The sequence below is a fragment of the Cucumis sativus genome, chromosome 6, assembly GCF_000004075.3.
Source record: "Cucumis sativus cultivar 9930 chromosome 6, Cucumber_9930_V3, whole genome shotgun sequence".
NCBI classification, from domain to species: domain Eukaryota; kingdom Viridiplantae; phylum Streptophyta; class Magnoliopsida; order Cucurbitales; family Cucurbitaceae; genus Cucumis; species Cucumis sativus.
The window spans coordinates 3,907,460-3,925,649 of NC_026660.2; the positions used below are offsets into that span (position 1 = coordinate 3,907,460).

The window sequence follows — 18,190 nt, forward strand, 5'->3', positions numbered from 1 at the left end:
CATTCAATTTTAACAATCTTTTGTTTGATGTTTTTTCTCGATTCGGAAAAATCAAAATTCTTTCTGCCACCCTCTACTTTCCATCCACTTCTCCCTCCCAAATTCCTTTCTTTCTTTTCAGAAATTTCAAATTTCTCACTAAACACAGGCGATCCTCTTTCCTTCAATCCTCTTATTTTCTTCAATTTTGATCTTCACTGTTCTTAGGGCTTCTTCCTTCTTGCCTTTGCGTTTCTGGTCCGGGTTTTGAGGAAATGTCGGCTTCGACCGTCTCCATAACGGCGAATCCGGCGACGCGGAGGAGGCCGGTTTTAGCCTCGGAGAAGAAAGGGGCCAGTTTTGAATTGTTGGCCACTGATGGGCTTAACCCTCTTTCTAATACTGCTACTCTTGGGACTGTTGGTGCCGCCGATGACAAACTTGCCGGTGCTAATGGTAGGGATATGAGTCATCATTCCATTAGGGGTGAGGTTGTTCTTGAGCGGTCTTCTAGGGATCCAATTCAGATCAAGAAAGCTGTTGCTAATTCTACCATTTCCCCGCGGCGGAGTAGAAAGGTAATTACGAAGCCGGAGAAGCCTCGATGGGTAACTATTGTTAGCGTTCTTACGAAGAATGGTGTTCTCTTGTTGGTTCTTTTGGGGTTGGCTCAAATGGTTAGAAAACTAGCCCTAAAATCTGGTGAAGGAGAGGTGGGAAATCAGATGGGGTTTTCGGAAGTCGAGGGACGGATTGCGGAAGTTGAAGCACTTTTGAAGACCACTAGTAAGATGCTTCAGGTGCAGGTGGAGGTCGTTGATCGGAAGATTGAGAATGAGGTTGGGGGATTGAGAAGAGAAGTTAACAAGAAGATTGACGAGAAAACTGCTGATCTTGATAGCGGTTTGAAGAAGCTGGAGAACAAGGGGGAAGAATTGGAAAGGTCTTTGAGCGAGTTGAAGACTGGGGATTGGTTGTCCAAGCAAGAATTTGATAAAATTTATGAGGAATTGAAGAAGACTAAAAATGGTGAATTTGATGAGCAGCGATTTGCGAATTTGGATGAAATTAGGGCATCTGCAAGGGAGATGATTGAGAGGGAGATTCAGAAGCATGCTGCTGATGGGCTTGGTAGGGTGGATTATGCTGTTGCTTCTGGTGGGGCAATGGTTGTAAAGCATTCGGATCCATATAGAGGAAGGACAAGTAATTGGTTTTTGAAAAATGTGAGGAATGGTGTTCACAGTGATGCAGATAAGCTGCTAAAACCTAGCTTTGGGGAGCCCGGGCAGTGCTTCGCCTTGAAAGGAAGTAGTGGGTTTGTTCAAATTAGGCTGCGGGCAGCAATTGTTCCAGAAGCTATTACTTTGGAGCATGTTGCTAAGGTGATATTTCTACATCTTAGAATTGTTTTCTGTTCAAAGTTTTTGTTTTAATGTCCAAATACGTGTTTTTATACAGTAAATATTTATATTTGACAATCGACGAAGTATGTATGAGCATCTGTTAGTGGGTGCTACTCGGCGTCTGATTAAAAAAAAAAACACTAATTGGATTGTGTATTTTGTATATTTTTTTCTAATAGATATATTAGCCTGCTCATTCCCTTCCATTTTTGTTCCCTTTTTCTTTACTAAAACAAGTTCTGTCAACAGACCGCATAGTTTAAATGAGGGTCGAATTTAGTCATCAGTTATGTTTTATTCAAGCGTGGGACTTATGAAACATATTTTCTAGGAGGGGGATGAGAGATATATTTTCTTAACGTAGGAGACGTATTTTGTTCAAGTTTGTGAAATTTGTATTCGGTATCTGCGCACTATTGCCTTATGCGACAAGTCAGGTTGCAGTGTTCGTATACTAATCTTTGTGAGATGTATATCGGAAAGGATTGACCTTGGGGGCAGTTGGTTGACTTTTATTGGTCATTTTGGAATTATAGGTAGAGAAGGTCTAAAATTATTTTGATTTGGAGAGGGCTATGCAATTTTAGAATGTCGTACAAAGGTATCTTCTCTTTTTATGTTCAGTACATATGAGTCTGGGACATGCTTTTAGACACCTACCTATTTTAGAAGGGGAGATGGGGGTGAGGATTGAAGATAGGCTATCTTCTTTCTTCTAATTTTATAATACTCTTCAATGGTGTGATGTGTCTAAGAAAAGGAAAACACTACAAATATCCTTGACTAAAACTCCAACGCTGCCGTAGACCTCTAGAGTTTTTCAAGGAGAATTTGAAAACATTATTTGTCTCCTCTGAATGTATAATCCCCAAGTCTTGGCATAATACATTTGTTTAAGAGACTTTCACCCATCCCTCAATTTGTGGCAAAAAAGCAATTGAAACAAATTACTCGGTCAAGTATGTTGATTGCACCAGTAATAGTTTAAAGGCTAAAGATACCTCCCTCCAAATTGCTTGGAGAAGTTACATACCAAGAGAGATTCTTGGCCCCAGTTACTTTTCATTCTTTAATCTTTATACATTTGCCTTATGATTGGTAGACAAGGGTGTGCTTAGGGTTTTCTTTTTTAATGTGATCGGGATTTAGGAGTATTGCTCTTTTCATGGTTTAATATTTTCCACTTGTTGAGCTGCTTTGATAGTGCTCAAGTGTGATTGTAGTTAATATCTGTTAGATTAGTTTTAATCAAGTTGTCTTTGTTTTATTTTTTGTATTTCGATTTTGAGAAGCAGAATAGACTTTCATTCAAAAATTAATTAGCTGAACAAAAGTCAAAACAACCAAGGGGCAAAGGGATAAGGCATCCCTTTTCCTCGAGGATAGTGGGAGTAATTACGAAAGGAAAACAAAAATTGTTGGGCACTCCAATTAGAGGCGGTAAATGATTACAAAAATAGGCTAGAGAAGTATTCATATCTAAGAATACTCTTGAATTTCTTTCCCGTTTTAGCCAAGGAGAACGGCCCTTGATAGATTAATCCGAAGCACTTTAGCTTTTTCTTTGAACCAACATTCAAATGAAGGTTCTGCCGTCCAATTCCCCAATTGCTTCAGTTTACAACCCCTAAAAGCAAACAGCTTGCCGTAATGGTTCAACAAGCTACAAACTCACAATGCAGTAGGCGGTACGAGAGATATTCTCACTTCTGCTGCACATTACACAAACCTGGGAGAAATGCCAGGATTAGGATTCCTTTTCTGAATTTTGCTCACAGAGTTGATACTTCCAAGGGATGCTGTCCGCATAAAGAAATTTATTCAAAATCCTTCTTTCTGTTGAAGGACTACCAAAACCAACTTTACTGAGAAAATACGCTACATATCCAACTTTCAAAGTAAAATTTCATCCACTTAAGCAGGTCTAACTGGTTCCAACAAGTTGGTTTTGTTTCTTTCAAATGATGTACTTTATGGAAACTAATTAAGGATAGAGAAATTCAGTTCATAAGATTCTAGTTCAGTGGAGTTTGCATGGGAGCAAAGATCTTCTAAACCTGGGTTCTTTATTTATCCACTACACATCTTGCATAACCACCCAATCAACGCCTGTGTGTAAACTTGTGGAAGCGGCTAACATTGCATCATCTATCATGGTAAAGCAGACATACCATGAAGATGAATAGAGCCCTTACTCATACCATTGGAGATGGTTGTTCTTACTTAAATACATATGATCATCCTCTTATCTAGCTAATATGGAACTTTGGTTGTATTCTCAACAAAGCTCCCCTTGAACAAAGTACAACCTCGAATCTCCTCTCAAACAGTCATCTCTTCAAATTACATTTGAATATATTACTTTTAACCAAGTTAATTCCTCACCAGAGGATACTGCCGGTTCAAGTGCTCCACCATGAATGCACTATGACTACATTGAATTTGAGGCTTGTTAATTTCTTTGTTTCTCACTGGAGGAATTTATTTTTTTCCATGAGGGTTTTCTATTGACACAGCTAAGTTAGGAGTATGACTTTGATACCACTTATTGGGGACAACAACCCGCCAAACATCTACACAATAGTATAATATTGTCCACTTTGCACATCATGGGTTACGGTACCATGTTAAATTGAGATTGACCCATAAGCTTAAATGATGGGTAAGGTAAATTTAATATCATATAATCGAACAAAATGTTTTACTCCCCTAGGGACTTGCAAGTCAGTATGTATGACTTAAAAATAATCTACTTTTGTTGAAACTTGAAATTAATTGAGTACCAGTCAATAATTTTTTGGTTGAGTTAGCAGGTGAATTGAGTCTAAGTCGCTTCATTGGGTTTGTATTGTGTCCTGTGAATGGAAATGGAATTTTGAAGACACATTACTTTGTTTGGAAATAGGTCACCTTTTGTCCAATGGACCAATACTATTGGTGGTTGATGAATAAGTTAATTGCCAATCTAAATGCCCTTCACCTACTTCCATTATCAAATATATAGATATACTTCATTTTCTTTTTTTTCTTTTTTTTCGTTCTCACTCTTTATTTATTTATTATTACTATTATTTTGGTTTTGTTTTCTTCTCTTTAAATATCAAAACTATAGGCAGAGACTTTATGAAAAGGGTGCTCCCTGGGCTTATTTTTTGTTTTTTTTTTTTCCTCAATGAAAGTTGTTTTCATTAAAATACATAAAGAAATAAAGAAAGCAGGCTAGATACATTTCTGATCCGCAAGAACATTTGAGCTTTTCAAAGCTGTTCCCATTAATTGAATCAAAGTTTAGTTGTTCATAGTAATGGTGGTGAACTCTCAATTTTTGCCCCTGTCCTGCCCCCGACTTATCTATACAAGGAGGTGCATATTGAGAGTATTGACAATAGAAAGAAGAAAATGGTGCAAAAGATTAGGTCAAATGGCTTATGAAGTTAAGTGGGCATTGGGAGGTGACCTGAAACGAAAATTTAAAACATCAATGGTGCAAATGTTGGGCCAGATAGCTGCTCAAGTGGTTAAATAGCGTTTTGTAGTTTGTTGATATTTGGATTGAAGTTTATTTTGCCAGCTTCTTCTTTGCCTGCTTAAATTCGTATTTTGTGTGATGGATGGGTCTGGGATTTTAGTTACATGTATTATTAGTTTCGTACATCATACCACCGTGCAATTTCTTGCTTTTTTCCATCTTGGATATGGTTTGCCTGACCAATTTTTTCACTAATATTCCTTCACAATTGACTTTTCTGGAACAGAGTGTAGCATTTGATAGAACATCCGCGCCGAAGGATTGCAGGGTATCTGGATGGTTTCAAGGGAAAAATCCAAATTCAGCCATCAATGGTGAGAAGATGTTCCCGTTGGCCAAGTTTACATACGACCTCGAGAAGAGCAATGCCCAGACATTCGACGTGGTGGATACAACAGGCTCTGGTCTCGTTGACATGATCCGATTAGATTTCTCATCCAACCATGGAAATCCATCCCACACTTGCATCTATCGCATGAGAGTTCACGGTCACGAACCGTATTCGGTTTCTATGATGGCGATACAGTCATGATGATGGATGGGCTGCAACCAGCTTGTATTGGGCGCCAAGTTTGTACTATCCTTGTAATTGTTACATTCCCTGTTCTTCTTATTCTTTATATAGAACACCCCCATAGCCCTCACACTTAGAGAATGTTTTTGGTTAGTGGGCACAGGTGTTGTTGTTTCCTTTACTTTTAACTTCATCTTCTTTTGTTTTTCCTCTCAAGGCATTTTGTAAACAGATTAAATTTGTGGGGTTATGGATTTTTTTGACTGTGCAGTGCAGGCTTGTTGGTTCTTTAAGTTTCTCAGTGTGTTCTAATTTTTTTCCTCTGTTGGTTCTTTGAATGAGTCTTTGTGAAACTCTCTCTCTCTCTCTCTCTCTCTCTCTCTCGACCATTAATAATTAGACAAAATTAAGTTGTGTTTGCTAACCGTTTTATTTTTTGTTTTGATTTTAAAGATTTGGCATAATTCGTCTCATGCTGTTACAATGATATGCATCACTACCTTTTTCAATTACAAGAGTATATTGTTAGAAGGTATCTTGTGTATTGTTGTTGGAAATGATTATGGTTAAGCTTTTGAAATAACTTTTCTTCTAAGGTATATTGTAGTTATAATTGCTATATCTATGCATATAATTGCTATATCTAGGAAAGACTCCCTGCAAGAGTATCCAATCATTTTTTTTACTTGGAAAATGGTTTAGTACACAAAGTTGATGAGTACATAAATGTTTTATGTTAAATTATACAAAATATCCTTAACTTTTCAAACTTTCAATCATAACTTGTGCCATTGAAACTCTAAAAGTTGTTCCAAAGTATCTTTTAATCTCAAAGTAAAGGATGAAAATCGACCTGAAAGTTAATGTGAAAAATTAGAACACGTTTATAATATTATTTATGAGTATAAGAAGTTCATATTTGTTGTACGGTTTTCTTTTAGTTAACTTATTTGTCCAATCAACTTTTACAATATGTTCTAAAAAATATCACATAGTGCTTGCAACATTAGTTCATGTGAGTGATGTCATAAACAATGTCGGGTATTGATTCTCGTGTCAATTTTCATTATATTCCAAATATGAATTTTTTAAAACTTTTGTTCCTTTAAAGTTTTACAATAATTTTATTTCAAAATGATTACTCATTCTTCCGTTCTTAAAATGAAGGTTAAACAACTTAGTTTGACAAGTAAATAATATTTCTTAAAACAATTTTTTTATTTGTTTGAATCTCTACTAAATCAAAGTAACTAAGAAGCTACCAAATTAGAATTAAAAATAGTGTTTTAAAGTCAAGTGAAGTAGTTAATTAAGAATCTGTTAGTATATACAAAGATTGAGTCAATCATAAAGCTAATATATTCTAGCTTTAGACAAACGCTATACATCAAACAGTTATGCAAACACATTTGTAATCAACTAATTCTTTTCTTTTTTTTTGTGTAAGTTGAAGGCATGCATCATCAACTTTAGGTTACACTTACTGCAAACTTGCCCTAAAAAAGGCATTCTCTTATATCAAAGAATCTCCTTCTTTGGTTTGTTTATGTTTATGTTTCCCATTATATATATATAATATTAAAAACCCATCAAAAGGAACACTTATTATACTGTTTTCAAACATTCTTATAAATAGTTGAGGGCCACATTCTCTCTTTGATGAATAGAATAATACATAAGAAAATGTGTGTGTGTGTGTGAGAGAGAGAGAGTGGTTTCTTCTAAGCAAAGAAGAACAAATAAAGCAAAAAACAACTCTTTTTTCTTTCTTAAGAAAATAATGGCTTCCCTTTATTTATGGATCTCTCAATGCTTTTCTCTTCTCTTTAGCTTGTGAATGAGGCAAACATTAACCCAACATTTTGTTCCCCTCATGGTTTTAGCTTCTTATTTATTATGTAATTTATCCTTCTGTCTTGACCCCATTTTATATATATATATATAGTAGTAATTGTGTTTAGATGACGGAATTGTTGAAAAATCTTTTTAAATATAGCAAAACGTCATCTTCTAGTGAAAAACATCTATAGGCAATGATAGTAAACAATAGTAGATATCTATTATTGTTATATTTATAAATAAGTTGTCTATATATTATTTATGATTTTTTAAAAAAAATAGAAAAAAATTAACTCTATTTACATTCCACAAAAATATTTTATCAAATGAATTTATTTTTTCATTCTTCTTCATATTTTTTTTTCTTTTAAATTAAGAATATTCTTTCCCATTTTTCACTTTAATTTGTTCTAGAATAATTTAAAGAGGAGGATGATGAAACAATGGGTAGATGGGATATATATTTTTTTCCACATCTTTTGAATAAGAATAAAGATTGTATAGGAAAAAAGGGTTTAGTTTTGTTTTATAATTTGGGAGTGAGAAAATAATGGGTTTCCCAACTTTCCACTAAATAAGACAAGAATAAGAACATTTTTTTTATCCCTAAACTTTAGAATTTCAAGGTTCTATGAGATAAATATGTTTTCTTTTCAATCCTTTGTTGGCTTCCATTTTCATTGTTGAGAATGTGTTTCCCAACTAATATATATATAGTTTGATTTGATTTATTTAGTTCTTATAGTACAAAAGTGGTAATGTATTTAATGATGATCGTTATTTATAGTATCATGTTCTTTTTATTTTTTACATTCTATATATTTAAGAAATGTCGTCGAATTGGTATAGTCGTGTATCATTTGACATTTGAATATTGTAGTTGTTTTTTCACTATTTTTTTCCCATTTTTATCTTTTAGATTTTTAAAACAAAGATAAATTTTAAAAATCTATTTATTTTAGAGTTTAGGGTTTATCTTACTATTTAATAAGATGTTTTTAAATACAGTTAAATAAGTTAAATAATTTATAAACCCAACAAGATTTCACATATTAAAAAAGTTCATAAAAATATTCATACCAATAAAATAGATGTGAAAGGATAAACATGAGAAACATGATAATTATTGAAAGTAATAAATAATAAAACAATTTTTTGTGTTGCAAATAGAGAAACTCTCACTCAACAAATCCCTCAATTTCTTCCTTCTTGTTAATATTAATATAAAAGGGTTAACTTGTTTTTTGTCCATATTATGAACTATAATAATAAAAATAAAAATAAGTATATGAAGGTTTATTATTAATAGAAATTAAAATTGTGTTATATTTTGTGATGAAAATATAGATGTCCAATTGGATGCAAAAGAGGAAAAGAATGATAGTGATCCAAAGAGAAAAATACAAAGAAAGTTTATTATGTGTTTGGTGTTTTGAAAAGAGTGATCAATTTCCTTATAAAACTATTCCAAAGATTTAACTTTCTTTCTTTAGTTTAATAGCTGCCATGCACACACACACACACTTTCTATAGTGCTGCTGTGCTGCTGCTGCTGCGGCTGCTACTGCTACATTCATTCATTCTCTTTCTAAATAAATCAAAATAACCAAAAGAAGAGTGTGTGTTTTTGTAAGTACAAATCTTTTAGGCTTTCATCTTTCATAGAACCATAAATCTATTTAAGGAGCATATAATCCTTTTTAAAGTGCAATAATAACGGTAATGTTGTGACGATTTGAACTTCCAACCTCCAAAAGAAAAGAAACAAATAATATCGTTGAGTCATTTAAAATTAATTTTTAAAGTTGATGTCATGTATTGGCATGCTTTTAATACTAAGGAATCATTCCTTTATAGAAATCATCTATTGTTCATCTTTAAATCTAAAAGTTCTCTATTTATATATATTATTTAATCCCAATTAAAAGATAAACTCACTTTATTTTATCATACTTATATTAAATATACTCTTCAAAGTTTATTGAATTAAAGTTAGAAAATGAGAATAAACATTTAAAGAAGTTAAAAAATAATTTTTAATATTCTTTTAATCTTCCACATGTGTTTTGTGTTTTAAATTTAAGTATAATTCAACTAATTAAATTTCTTGGGGTTAAAAATTATATATATAATCGTGGTGTTTTCAACAGTGAGTATGATGAATAGCAATTTTATGAATAATAATTTGAATATATAACAACATTTTTTTAAAAAAATACAAATATAGCAAAGTTTATAATCGAGTTTATGGTTTATTGATAGACCAATATTTACTATATATTTAATTACTTTTGTCTCGTTACTATATTTACAACTATTTCAATTTTAATAAACTTGAGGTCCTTTTCAATGGTTTGTGTTACTCTATTTTACTCATGTTATTTTAGAAAGAATTACGTGAAACTTTTTTTACGGAGAAGTTGATTGGTTTTAAACTTATTTTAAGTTAGCTCACTAAAAAATTGTTCGAGAACATATAGTGTGAAAAAAAATAGTGTGGGTTTGATTTTTCAAGTTTTAGAAAAAAATACAAACTCTTGAATTTGTAAAATACTTCTTCTAAATAACCCTTAAATTAATTTGATAATTAGTTAACTAAAAATGATAGGAAAGGTTGATTTGTAGTAATTTTATGTTAGTTCATTTATTTTATTAGTAATATTTTATTATTATTAATCTTTGTTTCTTATTTCTATTACCTTTCCAAAATCGGAGGAGATTTAAATTTGAAACCTACTAGTTTTCGACATCAATATATGTTAAGCTCCTGTTGATACTTCGAATCATAATTTAAACTAGTTTTGATTGTACTTCTAATCCTGATTTGATATTAATTTTTGTTGACATGTATATTATTTTTTTATTAATATTTGTCACATTTTCACAAGTTAAAAATCGATATGAAAACTGTATCGTAAAAATATTTAAAAAATAAACAACAAAATGTCGTAAATTGATACAATTATTATTAGTTTGAGGTAAATTGATATTAATTAAAGGTATAAGTTTGATATAAAAGATAAAAAAAGATTAAAAGTAGAAGCAATAGAAAAAAATAGACGAAGTGAAAGTACAAAGGGAAAAGAAAGGTGAAAACATGAACAAAATCCCAAAACAGACCACAACAAATAAAGAAAGAAAAAGTCCATGAAAGTATTGGCCAAATTAAAGAATCTGAATTCCTACTTCAACAAAATTATATATAAGGGCGAAAAAAGCAGTCCATTTAGTTGAGATTCACCAAAAACTTTGCAGTTTTCTCATTCATTCTTCTGTGTTAGTCTCATGAAACAGATCAGTTTCTTCTTTTGATGATGATTGTCTGAGCAAAATCATCATTTTGTTGATACCCATTTGAGTTTTCAATCAAAAGAGTTGTTCCTTTGCTATTTTACAATGAGCATTTGAAGAAATTTGATCAATAAAGCCTCTACCAACTACTGCTGGCAATGGAAGAAACTAACTCCCAAGTTCTCAACTTAGCGTTTCTTCAAAGGTGTTTTTGACCGTTTCTCGCTTTATTTTCCCGAGAAAATTCAACCATTTTCCTTCTTTGAACCGCAAATCGATTATCGATTTTAGTTTTAATTTTCCCCCTTTTTCTGTTCATCTATCTATGACTGTGCCCTCTTTTTGTCAATTTCAATGCGTTTTGGATTGGAACAGCAAGTTTCTCGGACTATTCCATTGAACATATAAGAAGACATTTTGTTCATTTCTTCTAGAGTCTCTAACATTCAATTTCAGGTTCTTTTCCAATTTTCTATGCTGGGAAAATGTTTCAAGTTCATTTTGTTTTCATTCTTCATATGTATGTATAATAGACATTGCTTCGACAGTTGACTTTCTCGTGAATATGAATAAGCCCCCACTTGTCAACATTGTCGTGGGTTTCCACTCTTTTCTTTTTAAATTTGATCAAATCTGTTTCTCTTATAACAAATCTTAATTCTGAGTTTTTGCTTCTTTTTGAGCTAATGTTCGTGTTTTCCTTGGATTTCTTGAGTTTTCTGTTTCATTGGATCATTGTTGTTCTGTTCTGTTCATTTTGGATGGCAACCGATTTGATTTTCTTGACATTCTTGACAGCGACATGAATTGTTTGTGATAATGTTACTTCCATTTATATTTACTTCGATTTTCTTTTTCTTTCTTTAGTTGTAGATCCTCGATTTGGGTCAGTGGCATTGATGAGAAATTGCAATATCAGCAATGACTCTCAGAAAACAAAACTCAAGAAAGAAGGTAAATGAATCTTCAATGCTCTTTCTTTCTCTCTCTTCCCAGTTGTTCTTTTTTCTTTTTTCTTTTTTCTTTTTTTTTTTTTCTGAATCCTAAAGTGTTATTTGGTGGTTTGTTCTCTTGAATTTGTTCCCATCTTTTTATCTTACAAAAAAGTGGGACTAACTTTTGCAACTTTTTGAAGTTAATATCATTAAATATCTTCCTTTTTCTCCTCTGCTTTCAGTCCTTCATTAGAAAAATGTTTGCCATGGGAGAAAGAAATGGAAAGAAAGAGTTCAAAGGTTCATTTGTTGAGTCCACTGGTGAGTTACAAAAGGGAAATGCTTTTTGATAAATTATCACCTTATCTTTATTTTTATGGTAAAGAAAGAAATCTCACCGTAGAAAGCAAAGTTCTATTATTCAGATAAGTAAAGAGTCATTGATGATAAGTTTGAAATACCTTTCTAAGCATATCGTGACTTAGCATCTTTGAATTAGAAGAGATTTGAGCATGTTTGTGCTTCCTTATGAAGATTAAAAAATCTAAAACGATAGCGATAGGAAGAGAACCATGTCAACTAGATCTAAATGGAGAATATATTCAATTCCATCTTTAAACTAGTGTGAGAAATGAAGCAAGCTTGGTATATTCTCTCTCTCCCTCTTGATATTGTCTCTTTCCCTCAGCTACTTCAGAATATTTTTCAGTCAGTTGGTTAAAACTATTGAATTTGTCAAGAAATGATTTGGTTTTGGTTTTATTATCAGAAAGAGGCGTTAGTCAACAATTCTGTCATAGGTAGAAACATGATCAATGGATATTTGCTTGGTGTCTAAGTCGCTTTCAATTTTTTTTCCTTTTCAATCTATATGTAGATCCAAATTCTGACCTACAGCTAGACAGTACATTCTTGGGTAGCACAGACTCTCTAATGGCTCCTGGTCAAGAAGTTCAATCCTTCCGGTACTTGGTGGCATGATCACCTTGATCTCTTCTTTTCGTTTTAACCTAATGATGAGCCTCTACTCTTTTATACATTAACATTTCTTTTGCCTAATGGGATTTGATTCAGTGTTTTTGTTGCGACGTGGAATGTTGGAGGAAAATCTCCCCAAACCAACCTCAATTTGAACGATTTTCTTAAGAACGACAACTGTGCTGATATTTACATATTCGGGTATGATTTCTGCCCCCCTCTCCATCTTCACTTCCATTTTTCTAAAACATTTGGTGGTTGTCAAAACATGGAATCCACCTTCTCTCTTTTTCCTTCCAGTTTCTTCTAAATTTGGTGGTTCGTGGTTGTTAGGAATAGAGTTTATTCATCTTGCCGTGCTTTGAGAGTTCTCTTTTCCAATCTAAGCTTCCCTTCAAAATGTATCAGTTCATTTATTGGCATTAGACAACAATGCTTACTTTGCTCACCCTATTTTCAATTTCATATTTTTGAAAAGAAGTTTCTGATGTTCTTTTACTTCCACCGGCACTGTGGATAGTAGTCACTGACCGCTATACCCTTTGAAATTTGTCATTTGGTTCATTGTATTTCCAAGCATACTAGCAGATTGATGTGTTATTTAAACTCCTATTATCAGTTTTCAGGAAATTGTGCCTCTAAATGCTGGAAATGTTCTAGTTATTGAAGACAATGAACCTGCAGCAAGATGGCTTTCCTTAATTAATCAATCATTGAACAACCCAACAAATGGCGGCTCGAGAGGACCGAAATCCAACACCGGTCTTGGAGGTTCGAAATTCTTTCCGAAGCCTTCTCTTAAAAGCATCAGTAAAACTTTCAGGACTGTAAGTAGAAGGAAGCTAAAAAGTTGCAATTGTACTCCCCTGGAACTTGAAAGGAAACGCAATAAGGATTTCTGGTTTCGGTGCCAACCATCGAACGTGAGTCAAAGTGGCATTTCTTCAGAAGAAGATGATGACGAGGAGGATCCGAGCATCTTTGATATTTCAGATATTTCCATTCCTGAAAGCAGTAACGAGACAAAGTACGGTTTGATTGCAAGTAAACAAATGGTTGGCATTTTTGTCACAATTTGGATGAGGCAGGAGCTTGTTCCACATGTTAGCCACTTAAGAATTTCGAGTACGGGCCGTGGGATCATGGGATGCCTTGGGAACAAGGTGATACTTTTATATTTTTAGTTCCCTTGTCTTCATATATGGGATAATTGTGCAAAATATCCATCATATTTCATTTTGAAATCGTGAGGGTCGGTTCTTGTCTTCCAGGGATGCATTTCAGTGAGCATGTTATTTCACCAGACAAGCTTTTGCTTCATCTGCAGCCACTTAGCTTCTGGAGAGAAAGAAGGAGATGAGCTTAGAAGAAATTTGGATGTTATTGAAATCCTTAAGAACACTCAATTTCCAAAAATATGCAGACCACCTTACAGTCGGATGCCGGAGAAAATCCTCGGACACGAGTGAGCATCTTAAATTGTTTGATTTGAAAGAAAAGCATATACATATAAAATAAGACCAACGCAGTTTGGTAATTCATTCAATATGACGTGTATATTCTGGTTACTGAGTTTCTCATTCGTGTTGATGAAATGGCTCAAGACGAATAATATGGTTAGGAGACTTGAATTACCGGATAGCTTTGAGCTTCTCGGAAACTCGAAGACTCATGGAAGAGAATCGCTGGGATGCACTTCTCAGCAAAGATCAGGTAACGGCAATACCTAATCACTGAAGCAGCATTCATTCACATTTTTGCTTTCACTTTTGAAAACTTGTAGTGATGAAATTACTTTTTGCCACAAAATTATTGCTTTGGATAAAAGCTGGTTGAAGTTTGGGATTGTGTTCTTGGATTGATTATATTTCATCCTGATTCTTATTTTTTGCTGGGTGTTGTAGTTGAAGATCGAAAGGGATGCAGGGCGAGTGTTTTCTGGATGGAAAGAGGGAATGATTTACTTTGCACCCACATATAAATACTACTACAATTCAGACACATACGCCGGAGACTTGAAAAAATCAAAAAAGAAGAGAAGAACTCCAGCTTGGTAAGAAGTTTGACATAGAACAGCATACAAACTCTTGTTCTAGTCAACCCACATAACACCTAAATATCACAGATTCAAATACGAGAATGAAAAACGATATGACACGACACAGGCATGGCTACAAGTAATCTTTTTAAAAAAATCAGGACATGGACCTTGCAAGGGTATGCTTATTATAATATATACCGTTTTCAAACAAGGAAATTAAAGACCAATGAGCTTGTGCATTTACATCATTAAAATTCATGATGTGTTTCGCTCTCATAATTGATTATTTTTGTCCCATATGTGTCCACTTAGTACGTAGTATACTTAACAAGTGGATGACGCATGTGAACATCCGATGTTGGTTCTGCTATGATTATGTACAACTAGTAACACATCTATTCCACTAACAAGTATGAGAGTGTCCAAATGTCCAACACGTGTTGCACAGACACGCTAGCCAAACTAGTGGATATGCTTCTTAACGTGACACGTGCTGAACTTCTTGGAACAATGCAGGTGTGACAGAATTTTATGGCATGGTGATGGCATACGACAACTTTTTTACATTCGTGGGGAGTCCCGGTTTTCCGATCACCGCCCCGTTTGTTCAACATTCCTAGTCGATGTCATGGTCATCGAGGGAGGGCTGAAGAAGAAAATGCCTATCTCTGATATGAAGGTTGGGGCTGAAGAATTACTACCAACAAACAGTAGATATTATCCCTAAAGTAGTGGTAAGAAGAGTAGTGTCAATTAGTTCAAAGTTACGGCATCTCCTTTTTCAGCACATGGCATTCTCTTCCTTACTCTGCCTTTCACCCATCAGGTCTTAATATGCTCAGTAGCTTAGTCCAACAATTCATTACCATTCATCACAAGAACGATGACTCGTCGAAGTTTTTCCCGACGCCAATACTAGTAGGATTGTGTAGATGTAACAAAACCTGCAAGTCGAGTTTTATTAGTAGATTTTCAAGTCAAGGAAGGGATGTGGTCATCATCATCAGCAGCCATGGATGCATATTGCTGCTTGCAGATGCATCACATCAGATTGCAGCCAATGGGGAACTTAAAAGAAAAAGTAGAAAAACAGAAAAGAAGTTTGATTTTTCTTTTTTTTTAGTGTAGCTCCTCAGTCAAACTAGAGAGAAGAAAGTGATAAAGTTTTTCAAGTTTTTTTAAGTTGGAAACTTTTGTCTTTTAAGCACTGAGCAGATTGCAGAAGTAACATTTGATTTGATTATTTGATGAAATATATAGTAACAGAAATTCTTTTTTTGTTGGAGAGTAGAATCCAAAGTTTGACAACCAAGAAAAGAAAAGGTTTGTGCCATTTTCATCACGTGCATGGTCACGTGCATGGCAGGTGAACAGATTATTTTTATAATTAACAAAAACTCTCAAGTTTTTTCTACTCTTTTTTTCTTATTGCTTTGGAAATGGGAAGTTCCACAAGTCAAAGTTTACATGTTTACATCACATGCCTCACACTCACTCACCCAATGGATCTGCATTGAAAACCGTGTTTGATCTTTAATGACTAATACAGGCCATTGATATTTTGAAATTTTCAAGATTAATTGCTAATCACTCCCTTCAGAGTTGTTTACTTTGCATATCCCACTCTGGTATTTTGAAAATAACTTAAAAACCCCTCAAGTTTGTTTGGTTGTGTACTAATAGATAGAAAGTGTTTGGAAGGCTGAGTTGAGTGATGAAATATGAAATTAATATGACAATTTGCTAGGTTCTAACCTCGATCAACAATTGACAACTAAACATGAGTGTTGCGTTCGTTGCGCAACTCAACTAAACACCTTAAGGCATGACATAAATGTACAAATGAATGGAATTGAGTTATTTAACACCAATTTACAAAGTTAGTGGGCCAAAGCGAAACACCCTGTCAATGATAATTTCTACACAATTGACACATATGGGTCTTTGTTTGGTGTTGTTTTTGTGAAAGGTAAGTGATAAAAGGGTATGAGTTGAAACTTTTCTTAACATAAGGGCAGGATTTGCAAAATATAGAGAATACAGGAGTGTAACCTGCAAATACCCTATCTTAGAAAAGACCCTACAGATTGTATCTAGGAGTATAGAATATAGGAGCAATCAGAGATTTGAGTAGAATATTGCTCAAAACAGAAACAAATGAGTCAGTTGAAGACAAAAGTTGAAAATTTGTTAAAAACTTATATAAAGAGGCAGTCCAAGTTGTTAGAGTTGAAAGACAAACAAGACATTGATTCTCTCAGAGCTTCACAAAAAAACATGAAACCTTTGATCTCCAAATCATTGTTGGTTCCAATTCTCTACACTTTTCTACTTCTGATCTTTTCTTTCCATCTTCACACTCCTACTCAAGCTGCAAGAATGCTCCTCCCCTTCCCGGGTTCTCATGTTGCTTCTACGTCATTACCGTTACCGTTATCGTTATCGTCGTCGTCGTCATATCAAGTTGATCTTCTTCATCATCTTCCTCCTGCTGCTAGGAAGCTCGGTGAAACCTCATCCTCTACTTCCACAAGCCTTCGCCGAATACCTCGTAGTGGCCCAAATCCCACACAGAACAGGTAATGATTTTGAATCCTAGTTGGTTTTTTGTTTTGTTAATGCTAAAGTTCTAACTCATGGAATTTTCTCCATCTGTCTCTTATTTTGGTTTTGAAAACAGAATGAAGCCTAAGTTGAGAAGCTAAATCTTAAAGGGATCAAAGAAACAGATGTTCAAAGGACTCTCAAAGCCAATCATTATTCTACTTTTGTTTTTTATACTAAGGAAAAAAAATCCATAGCAATAGAAATACATTAGAAAACTGACTGTTACATACATGGCTTGATTAGAACTTCTTGTGTATGTGTAGATTTCCCAATGTTAATAAAACTTCTACAATTTTGATCTGTTTCTTGAAATCAATTCGAACTTTCAAGTTTCATTCAAAACTTATTCCTAATTTGATTCTTTTTATCATTTGACCTCATCAACCCCAACTCAATCCATAAATTTTCAACTAATGAATCTGGTTCAATTACAAATCTAATCCTCACGATATGATATAGTCCCTACACTTTGATAAAATTCTCCTAGGTAGTATACATCATAAGGACTACTTTTTAGAATTTTATCAAACCGTATGAACTAAATTCTAATTTTTTTTTCAAACTAACGGATTTTAATTATCTTGTATTTGTAATGGAAAATGAGAGGTTGTTGAGGGTGAACAAGAAGGTTGATAAGTTATTATCCAGAAGGATGAGAGAAACAAATCAAGTAGGTCCGATTGAGTGACTATTCAACAACAAGAAAGAAAAAAGAATAGGGTTCTAATTGATCCAAAGAGCATTCAATATGAAGAGTATGAAAGGGAAAATGTTAAAAGGAATAGGGAAGAAAGAATGAAAGAAAAGAAAAAAGGAAACAAACATATGAGAGAGATAAATGGAATCCTAAATCTTATGGAGGAGGAATGGCTTAAAATCTAATCCAAATAGTGTGTGGAGGGCCCAAAGCTTAAAGGATTGGGCTAGAGTGTTTGGATCTTATAAAGTTGCCTAACCATTAATAATTCTTAAAGGCATGTCTTTGTCTACCAAGTCTTATATAATCTCATTCATTACGGTTTTGTTCGATAATCATTTCATTTTTAGAAGTTAAGTTTATTTTCTTTTGAC

At 33.8% G+C, this 18,190-nt stretch overlaps 3 protein-coding genes across 7 annotated transcripts; all 3 read left to right on the top strand.

Moving 5' to 3' along the window:
• LOC101214156 (SUN domain-containing protein 1) lies at positions 1-5,743 on the top strand. Its single transcript, XM_004140878.3, has 2 exons — positions 1-1,364; positions 5,141-5,743. The coding sequence occupies exons 1-2, from the start codon at positions 255-257 to the stop codon at positions 5,444-5,446; spliced, it is 1,416 nt and encodes a 471-aa protein (XP_004140926.1). The 5' UTR covers positions 1-254; the 3' UTR covers positions 5,447-5,743.
• Positions 5,744-10,404: 4,661 nt separating this feature from the next.
• On the top strand, positions 10,405-15,790 carry LOC101210673 (type I inositol polyphosphate 5-phosphatase 10). Of its 5 annotated transcripts, none has more exons than XM_031886550.1 (11): positions 10,405-11,014; positions 11,426-11,512; positions 11,736-11,814; positions 12,371-12,458; positions 12,568-12,672; positions 13,091-13,634; positions 13,743-13,936; positions 14,076-14,184; positions 14,376-14,524; positions 15,029-15,246; positions 15,339-15,790. In XM_031886550.1, the coding sequence occupies exons 2-10, from the start codon at positions 11,480-11,482 to the stop codon at positions 15,237-15,239; spliced, it is 1,512 nt and encodes a 503-aa protein (XP_031742410.1). In that variant the 5' UTR covers positions 10,405-11,014; positions 11,426-11,479; the 3' UTR covers positions 15,240-15,246; positions 15,339-15,790. The 5 variants fall into 5 exon arrangements, with proteins under 5 accessions (XP_031742410.1, XP_004140997.2, XP_031742412.1 ...); XM_004140949.3 differs by having other exon boundaries at positions 10,406-10,763; XM_031886552.1 differs by lacking the exon at positions 11,736-11,814 and having other exon boundaries at positions 10,406-11,014.
• A 130-nt stretch (positions 15,791-15,920) lies between these two features.
• On the top strand, positions 15,921-17,431 carry LOC105435754. Its single transcript, XM_011658288.2, has 2 exons — positions 15,921-17,091; positions 17,193-17,431. Exons 1-2 carry the CDS (start codon positions 16,670-16,672, stop codon positions 17,215-17,217), a joined length of 447 nt encoding a protein of 148 aa, XP_011656590.1. The 5' UTR covers positions 15,921-16,669; the 3' UTR covers positions 17,218-17,431.
• Positions 17,432-18,190: the final 759 nt, after the last annotated feature.

Excerpts from the sequence above, each read along its gene's own strand:
- LOC101210673 (XM_031886550.1), top strand. The coding sequence starts at position 11,480 with ATGACTCTCAGAAAACAAAACTCAAGAAAGAAG. Across the intron at positions 11,815-12,370 it reads TTCATTTGTTGAGTCCACTG|ATCCAAATTCTGACCTACAG; the intron begins GTGAGTTACAAA and ends ATCTATATGTAG. Across the intron at positions 12,673-13,090 it reads GCTGATATTTACATATTCGG|TTTTCAGGAAATTGTGCCTC; the intron begins GTATGATTTCTG and ends TCCTATTATCAG.
- LOC105435754 (XM_011658288.2), top strand. The coding sequence starts at position 16,670 with ATGAGTCAGTTGAAGACAAAAGTTGAAAATTTGTTAAAAACTTATATA. Across the intron at positions 17,092-17,192 it reads CCAAATCCCACACAGAACAG|AATGAAGCCTAAGTTGAGAA; the intron begins GTAATGATTTTG and ends TTTTGAAAACAG.
- LOC101214156 (XM_004140878.3), top strand. The coding sequence starts at position 255 with ATGTCGGCTTCGACCGTCTCCATAACGGCGAATCCGGCGACGCGGAGG. Across the intron at positions 1,365-5,140 it reads CTTTGGAGCATGTTGCTAAG|AGTGTAGCATTTGATAGAAC; the intron begins GTGATATTTCTA and ends TTTCTGGAACAG.